The sequence below is a fragment of the Eublepharis macularius genome, chromosome 1 (assembly GCF_028583425.1).
Source record: "Eublepharis macularius isolate TG4126 chromosome 1, MPM_Emac_v1.0, whole genome shotgun sequence".
Taxonomy (NCBI): domain Eukaryota; kingdom Metazoa; phylum Chordata; class Lepidosauria; order Squamata; family Eublepharidae; genus Eublepharis; species Eublepharis macularius.
The window spans coordinates 201,507,875-201,516,689 of record NC_072790.1 but is presented as its reverse complement, the minus strand read 5'-3'; the positions used below and the strand labels follow the sequence as shown (position 1 = coordinate 201,516,689).

Here is an 8,815-nt window from a genome sequence, read left to right as displayed (position 1 = left end):
AGGCGCTATTTGTCAGCCAGCCCCCTTCACCCTTCCTCGGATACGGATACTTCAGGTTGCAAATCCAGACCATTGGAATCCAAATTCTAGGCCAACTGTCTTGATGATGTCATGAGATTCCACCCTCAGCTGCTTCACATAGTTCCAGCTCTTCTGACAAGAAACACATTCTGTTGCTAAGGTTTTGGCCTCCTCTGCTCTCTAATGATTCTTTAGCTGAGCTTGGCATGCTATGCTTCTTTACTGAAGAAAGGCAGGTGAAGTTTTCAGTAGCTGTGAGAACATGACACTTGAGCCACGCTGGGCCAGAGCACAATTCCACTTTTTCAAGCCCACCAGTTCTAGCATTGCCAACTTTTTACAGTCCCTTGTTTCTACATCTCTAACAGTTTCTTGCGCACGAAAACTGAGTTCCGAATGATCACTAAAGAGCATTGAAAGCGCATTATCCAACGTGTATGGAAGCAGCCATTGTGAAAAGCTTCAACAAATCAAACTGCAGATAAAGGAACAAGACACAGCTGAGACACTTAGTTGACAGCCCTGTCTTCCATGGTAGATAGGCCACATGCCTCTGTGAATCTACAGCCCCATAGTTTGTGCCTGCTTCTAAGTCATCAAAAGTATACTACCTCTGAGCATGCAGATTCCATTCATAGGCTCTTAGCAGTTGTGGAAGAGCTCCCAGCCCTATCATCGTGGTACAGCTATTGTGATGGGTAGGTTGAAGTAAAAGTGGCCACTATTCTGTGTTTAAAAAATTAGTTGGATCCACCACTTGGATCCACCAGAGTGTTTCCCCACACATAGAAGGATTTTGTCCCATGAAGCACAAATCCCACTGTAATGCCCCCCTCCCACCGTAGCCCTAAATGCCCCTAAAATGCTGCTCTTGGGTGCCAGGGGAACCCTAGGAGCAACTTTGGGGGCATTTCAGATTACTGTGGGAGGAAGAAAACAAGGAAGTTGCACTTCATAGGCAGAAATACTTCCATCCATGGAAACACCCTTCTGTGGTCTTAGACGGCTCCGGCTGTAACTCTGTTTAGGATTGCTCTTTAAATATCCTAATCATCTAATGAACAAAAGGGATTTTGTGATACCATTGCAGTGATAGTAAAGCCTCTGTCAGTGATAGGCTGAACTGTCCCACATCCTCCAACATTTCACCTGCTTCAAAAGCCAGAGTAGGACAGGAAGTTTCAAAGTAAATCAGCACAGAGTACAACAGGTGGCAAAGAGCCTTGGACAGGGTCTCACAGGCTGTAGCCACTTCAGTGAGAATCATACGTGTCTCTATTTTTGTCTCTGAAATGCTGGAGGGTGTGGCCATCTGGTGTGTGGGGCCTGGTATGATGATCATCTGGTAAAGTCAATAGAGTGAGAGGAGGAAGGGAAGTCCTGCGTTCAAACTCCAGCTCAGCCTAATTTGCTTCATAATGCTATGATGGGGGTGAAAGAGAAGCCCAGGAGGACTGGAGACAACAGTCCTTTTCTCACAGCCTTTGTAAACCGTTCTGGCTGCTGTTGCTGGTGGATTTTTTGTGCCGTTTCAGACGCAACTGGTTTGGCCACTAGTTGTTAAAAGTTTTTTTTTTTTAACTTTTTCAGAGAAAACGCTTGTGTCCCATTTGCAATGTGGGATTGATCAGGTTTTTAAAAAACCCTTTGCTTCTGTTCCCAAGCAGTCTGTGTACTCGCTGCACTGCACTGTTTGAAATGTTGGCAGCACTTTTGCCAACACTGCATTTAAAAAATTTTCCCACCCATTTTCAGTATGTTCTATTTATTTTTAATGGATAGCGATTAGTACTATAGCGCTGTAATGGTCGATGTAGCAGGATCTCTGAATTCCCAGCTTTCATTAAAAAAAAATTCTCTAGCCCTTTCCTTTATAGGGATATGCCTTTTTCCTTATAACTCCTCAAGAGAAGGAGGTAGAAACTTGCTTCTTTTTTAAAAGTGGGAAATCTGGGAATTCAGAGAACCTGCAGACAGTGTAGATGAAATTACAATTACACTGGCAACAAAAGCATCCTTGAAAGACCAAATCCTTTTTACATTTCTAGCCTTGCTTTAAGCAAGCAGCAACATTGAAAATAACCCTTAGAATAAATGTGAGATCAGGCAAATGTGACAATCCACAAAGGGCTCTTAGCAACACTTATCTCAACTGCTGTGGTAACTGGAAAATTATGATGTCATCAGAGTGGAATTTTTTTGCATCATTATGGCACTTTAGGAGAGGGAGTCTGGTTTGTGTTTGAACGGAGTGAGTTTGCTTCAAAGCGGGGCAGCTGGTTTCAGCTTTTCTACATGGGGCAGATGGGGAAATAGAGGCTTCTGCCTTGGAAACCAATATTGATGTTCATACTCTTCCTGTGACTAAATCTGCTATGGTAAGAAATTCTAGCACATTCTTCTGTATCAGCAGGAGCACAGAATGTGGCATTTTAGAGACTTTGAGGAGATCTTGAAGCATCCTCACGGCTTGTGGCTCTCATATCCTTTTCCAAATGTGTGAGAAGCTGAAAGTGAAAATAAATTTAAAAAATCTTAGGGTATGAACACATGAAGCTGTCCTATACTGAAACCAAGCATTTGTCTATCAAGGACAATATCGTCTAGTCTGACTGCTGGCAGTAGATCTCAAGGGTGTCAGGCAGAGGTTCTTCATAGCTCCTTTATCACTTTAGCTGGAAATGCTTCGGGCTGATCCTGGGACCCTCTGCATGCAAAGCAGACAGACAGTCTACCACTGAGCCAGAACCTGTCCTGTTGATTATCCAAAGCCTAGTACTTTCATGTCTCATCAATATCAAACATTCTCACTGGGGTTGTAAAAGTCAGTCTCTTATTTTCCAAATTTGTTTCCACAGGCTCATTGTATCCTTAATGATCACCTTTTTATTATAAGTTTTATTGTAAACTTCTTTGGATGGCAATTTATCAAAAAAACATTTAATACATTTGGAAAAATGGCATTAATTTTACTTCAAACGATGACCCTTGCAACCTTCTGTGGCAGCATTACTACATTCCTAGCTCATTCCTATAAAGACATCTGTTGGTTGTTACATCTATTCTTAAACTCTGACCTTTTCTTCCTTCTGACCTTTTGCAGGAAACACCCAGAGATCCCCATTCATCATCCGAGTTCTCTAACTTTGAGACAGAGTCTGTGTATCACACAGACAAGGAGATTCAAGCAGATCTAGATCATACTAGTAACTTGGAGGAGTCTGAATTCTCTTACCAAGGAGGCATTGCAGAATTCAAGGACATACAGGCAGGGATTGAATTTGCTGTGCAGATCACTCCCCTCAAAGACACCAAAAAGCACAGGGAAAAGATGGTAAGTAGCAATGAAGGCAGCATGCAGAAGAGAGAAGTTGTCATTTTTGCTCTGGGAGAAGAACACTGAAACATCTACTTTAATAGAGATGTTGGTCTGTGGACCTTTTCTCAGGAAAAAAATCTTAAATTGTACTATGTAAATAGTATAGGTGGTGAAGGCTCTAAATTGTGTACACCTAAGCCACAAATAAATCCATGTCTTTAAGGTGCCACAATACCCTATTTTTGTGTTTCCTGTAATAGAGAAATACCACTAATGCTCTGGAACTGTTGAGCTTTATGACTTCAGGTGCTCTCATACTCCAGCATTATTTTGTCCCCATACAATTGCGGTTTATCTCCACGATTCCTAGTTTCAGAAGAGAGGACAAGGCAGTCCCTTGTTCTGGGCCCCAAGTTCTATGTGGTTAAAATATGGTGTAATGCTCTCCCAACTGCTGATTATACATATCTGGCTGCCTCTTCTCCTTGTAACCCTGAGCGTGCCAAGAGGGAGCCACCTGCCAGCTAATGAGGCCAGCAGCTCCACAGGGACAGGTGATGCTACCACTGTAACAGGACAGATGTGTAAAAGCAAAAAATGTCTATCAAAGGCATGGTGAGACAATTATTTGTTTGTGTTTACATTTTAGTTCCTCCCTTTGATCCTAGTGCTTCTATAACAACCTTGAAATTCCCTTAGACCATTAGGATGGAGCTCAGGCAGACAGCACCTGGGAACAGGGCCTTTTCAGTGGCGGCAATCCCATTGTGGAAAATGCTTTCCAGAAATGTCCTGTAGGCATGAACTGTTCTTTCTTTAAGTACGAGGAAAAAGACTATCTTATTCTTCCAAATGAATTACAACTTGTCATATAATAGTTTTTTCTGCTGTTGGTTTCTGTTTTGCTTTGCAGTTGCTTATTACCACTTACATTGTAGTTATACTGGTCTCTTTTACATTGTTTGCATTGATTATAAGCCTTCTTGAACACACTACATGGAAACACTCAGAGAATTATTTTCGATAAAAACATTTTGGGATTACATTTTAGTCTCAGTATGGCTAACAATATGAATAAAAATAGGTAAGACGTACATTAAAAACATATGAAATCAACCAGCAATATCAAATTGATCAAAAGCACTGTAATAAACACTAGATCAGCATTAGCAAATTAATGTAGCCCAGCCTAACTTCATAAGCTTCCAAATGGCTAGCAGAAGATACTATTTGAAATCTTGCTAAACCATTGCTAAAATTTTAGTAGAACTGAGTGCCTCTTGGGGATAATTCCAAAACCAGGTCCCACTCCCCAAAAGACCATCCTTATGGTAGATATCACCCAGATCTCTTAGAGTGCAGGTCTATAGAGCAAGGCTGGATGTAGTGGGAGGAAGGGCAACCTCTTCTTCTGTTCTTTTCGTTTCAGGACACCCCAGCTTCTTCATACATTCCAGATTACATGATGGAAACTGTAGACAATAAGAGTCAAGCCGAGCGGCTGGCAGTCAGCACCCAAAGAGGAACCAGTGCTTTGCAGCCTGAAACATACTCCAGAATGGCTGAGGTTAGCAGTTTGGAGGGAATGGGTCAGCTGCATAGTAGGCAGATCACAGCAGCTGACCTTGACCTGGAGAAGATAAGATTGGATGGTGCAATGACCAGGATGAGGTACAGGCATGAAGATAATGAAAAGAGGCGGCAGCATGAGGAAAAAATGGAACGGATACGTCACCAGGCAGTTTCTCGATCAGTAAGTAAGGAAGACATAATGGACAGGCACAACATTTCAGTAATAACAGAAGCCAGAGTCAGTATGAAGCTGCCTCATACTGAGTCAGATAACTGGCCAATTAAGGTCAGTATTGTTAAATCTTATTGGGAGCAGCTTTCCAGGGTACCAGGTGGAAGTCTTTCATACTATCTCCTGCCAGATCTTTAAGTGGAGATGTCTGCGATTGAACCTGGGAGCTTCTGCTGGGCCACTGAGCCATGGCCTGTGACCCTTTCCTTAGCCAGGCTAACCTGTAACCTCTTTTAACACATGAAAAGTGTCAGCTGTTCACTTCTATACATTTATCCTCTATTAAAAGGATAGGGTATTTTTCTCCAGGCCTGCTGGCAACCTGAAAGAGAGCTGCTGCTTGCCCTTTTGAATGAGGTACACTCACAAGCAGCTTAGTAGCTCCATTGGCTTTACATTCAGGGGGACAGGACTGTCAGCCTTATAGACAACAGTTGTTAAAAGGAAGAAATAAAGGAGCAGCATTAAAAATAAAAAGCAACTTTTAATCATTTAGTACATTACAAGTGGAGAACCCGCAGAGACTTGTGGGGGGCATCTCATTTCCCCCTGTAGCCCATCTCCCACTATTTCCCCTTTCCTTTCCCTGGCTTAGCTTTTCCTACTTCCTTCTTCCCACTGCCAACCTACCTTTATCTGTCCCACTGTCATCAACTTTCCCTCCTTCCCTCCCCCTGACAGTCAGTCCCTCAGAAAAGCCTGGCCAAACTACGCAGTAGCTTCCAGGCTGGGCCTAATTGCACAGTGGCTGTTGCTGGTACTAAGCCAAGCCCAGTTATGTAGTGGCTGGTGCAGGGCAGGGCAAGTTGTACAGTGTCCAGTGCCAGGTCAGTGCCAGCAGTTGTACAGTGGCTGCTGGGCTGGGACAAGTTATATGGTAGCCACCACTACCAGGCCGGGCTGAGTGGTGTGGATATTGAGTCTTTCATGGTTCCCACCAGGCCTGTCCCAGTGACTCCTTCTCCATTATGTGACGTGACAGGGGGGGGGGGACAGGACCCCTTCCAAGGTTGTTATGGCCTCTAAGTCCCCCTCTGTTCCATGGCTTTGCTTAACAGAAACCGAAGTTTGGAAGGCTCAGCAATGTTGCCTAGCAACCTCTCAAATGGCAATTGAGAGCTTAGCAGGAATTCTTTGGTTTAAAAAAAAAACATTTTTTTTTAGATTTTCAGAAAGGTAGGGATTTTATTTGGGTTTGTAGAGAAATCCCTGCATTGTCCCCTAGTTCTATTGTGTGGATTTATTAATCCACACTCTATGGCCCAGTTCACAATTAGATATATGATTTTGTTGCTGCTCATCATATGATCAGCCACAAATGGGAATAATAACATTTTATTTTGCCTGAAGCAGCAAAAAACCTTGGGCCAGAAGACATCCCAGTAGACCTGCTCATTTCAGCATATGGGGGATGAGAAGACTGGCCTCCTTGTCTCCTGCTGCATTTGCTGAGTGGCAACCGGGCAAACACATGGTGATAAGACTGACGCCCTGTGGGAGCTGTCAGAGAGACTCTTGCCACTTCTCTGGCCATTGGCTATGCAGGCACATTCTGCTTTCAGGCTGTACAGTATATTTTCCTCCTGAAGATTATTTTTTGCTGCCTCCCTCAGAACAGTTAGTGTCACAAGAATGCCAACAGTTCTACCTGTTAATGGAAATCAACCTTCATGTGTTTCACTCAGGAAAGGGGGTCATGAATGATCCTTCTGCTGCAAGGGGAAATGTGGTGGTTGGGGGGAATACATGGGAACATGTATGGTGGGTTTATCTAAAACCACCCTTCTGATCACCAAAGTACCTTCTTGTTTGATTGAGCACTTTCACCAGAATTTAGTCCAGCTTTAGTCAAAATGTGCTGGACTTTCATGGCAAAAATCTATTCATTGAAATAGTTTTGAAATGTATCTGAATTTGCACAACACTTCCCAGGGTATTTTTGAAGGATGCACAACGCAACCATCTTGCTGCAGCTGAGCCGGTCTGGGTCTGATTTGAGAAAAAAAAAAGAAGGGGGTTACAAAAGTAATAAGTAACTTTAACACAACCCAAAGCCTTAGAATCTGAAGCATCCTTAAGGTTGTAGAATGAAAGTTTAAGCCCATTTAGCTTCCTCTGGATTTTGAGGGCCAAGCTAGAAGTGACGAATTACACTTGAATGGCAAGTGAACAGACTCACATGTATTCCTCCTTGTTCACTTGCTCTCCACTTGCAAATGATTGAGTGAAGTGCAAGTGGAGCGCAAGTGAACAAGGAGGAATACACGTGAGTCTGTTCACTTACCATTCAAGTGTAATTCATCACTTCTAGCTTGGCCCTATGTCAGACAGAGCAGCCACATTTCTTAACAAACACATAATTTCCTTTCCTTTTTTTCTTTCCCCTGCAGATTGGACAAGAGCTCCATGAACTACTCCAGCCCAAGAACCAGTATGCCCTATTTTTTTTCTGCTTCATCTTTATCCATGTTATTTACACAGCCAGGGAGCTTGCTTTCTATTTTATTACAAAGCACCACATATTCTGCTTTGTCATTGTGCTGTATTTCATTTTCAAGAAGACTATCCTGGGTTACAGAAATAAGAAGAAATAGCCAGGAAACAATAACAGACTCTAGACAGTGAAGGAAAAGAAGAAAGGAAAAAACAGCTTCCCGGAGTCTCCTGCTTCCCAGTCCTGTCCCCTTTTCTTCCCTCTTCTTAACTATCCCCCTCTTATAATGTGTGCAATGAAAATACAAGTTTAGATGTAGCCATCTAAGGGCCCATTTCCGCTTTTGAATGCTGCTGTTCAGTGATGCCTGCCATTGTTCAATTGCAAGCACCTCTGCTGCAGCTGATCACCTGAACCTGCCACCTTAATAAAATGACCGGGAATAAAAAAAAAAATCTGATTGTGTTGTGACGTGTGAATAGCTGAAGCTGCTTTCAACTGAGTCAGACCATTGGTTGATCTGTAGTGTGATCTACTCTGATTAGCAACAGCTCAACAAAGATCATAGTTAGGAGAGGCAGGTCTTCCTGACATCTCTCCCTGAGAGCCTGTGAGATGCCAGGGACCATCTGCGAGCAAAGCAGGCAACGCCAGCATGATACCCCAGTTCCTCCTACCCTTTCTTTGAACATAGGAAGGGAGAGATTGTGGTGAAACTTGTGTGTTTCCAGTGGATGAGTTCATACCTGTGCAACACCTTGGGTTTTTCAGGATGTGAGTGGCCATCCCTAGAGGTGGAAGAGTGTGCCTGCTTACAGGCAAAACGAGCAGAATATTCTTCAGTGGGAGCTCAGGTTGTAACTTGTTATAGCAGCCATTTCCTGCCTCATTCACTGCCCTCCTCCATATCCGTTGGCACTTCTTCTGAGACAACCTTTCTATGGCTCTGGTATTTTATTCAGAGGAGTTAAGGCAAGTTGGAATATGGGTTGTTACTCACTCTGGGTACCAGTTTTAAATTAATTTACTTAGTTTATAGTCTGTATTTCTTGCTGAGCCTCAAGGCAAGGTAACACAATTTTTTTAAAAATACAATAAAATGCAATACAAACAATGCAATCAAGATGGGTCACAAAATGAACAAACAACACAGTGAAAACAGTACCATTTTGTCATCTCATTTTCATCTGTGATAAAATGAACATTGTGTTTTTTTTATTAATGAGAGGAATATGTG

General features: G+C 42.8%; 1 protein-coding gene across 1 annotated transcript; it reads left to right on the top strand.

Annotated features, from left to right (window-relative positions):
* Positions 1–1,447: 1,447 nt before the first annotated feature.
* On the top strand, positions 1,448–7,738 carry TMEM247 (transmembrane protein 247). Its single transcript, XM_054972495.1, has 4 exons — positions 1,448–1,507; positions 3,125–3,355; positions 4,770–5,093; positions 7,535–7,738. The coding sequence occupies exons 1-4, from the start codon at positions 1,448–1,450 to the stop codon at positions 7,736–7,738; spliced, it is 819 nt and encodes a 272-aa protein (XP_054828470.1).
* Positions 7,739–8,815: the final 1,077 nt, after the last annotated feature.

What these genes read in the sequence shown, in the direction of transcription:
- TMEM247 (XM_054972495.1), top strand. Translation starts at nt 1,448, where the DNA reads ATGGGGGTGAAAGAGAAGCCCAGGAGGACTGGAGACAACAGTCCTTTT. An exon ending in GTCCTTTTCTCACAGCCTTT is followed by an intron (nt 1,508 to 3,124) that starts GTAAACCGTTCT and finishes GACCTTTTGCAG; the next exon opens with GAAACACCCAGAGATCCCCA. An exon ending in ACCAGGCAGTTTCTCGATCA is followed by an intron (nt 5,094 to 7,534) that starts GTAAGTAAGGAA and finishes TTTCCCCTGCAG; the next exon opens with ATTGGACAAGAGCTCCATGA.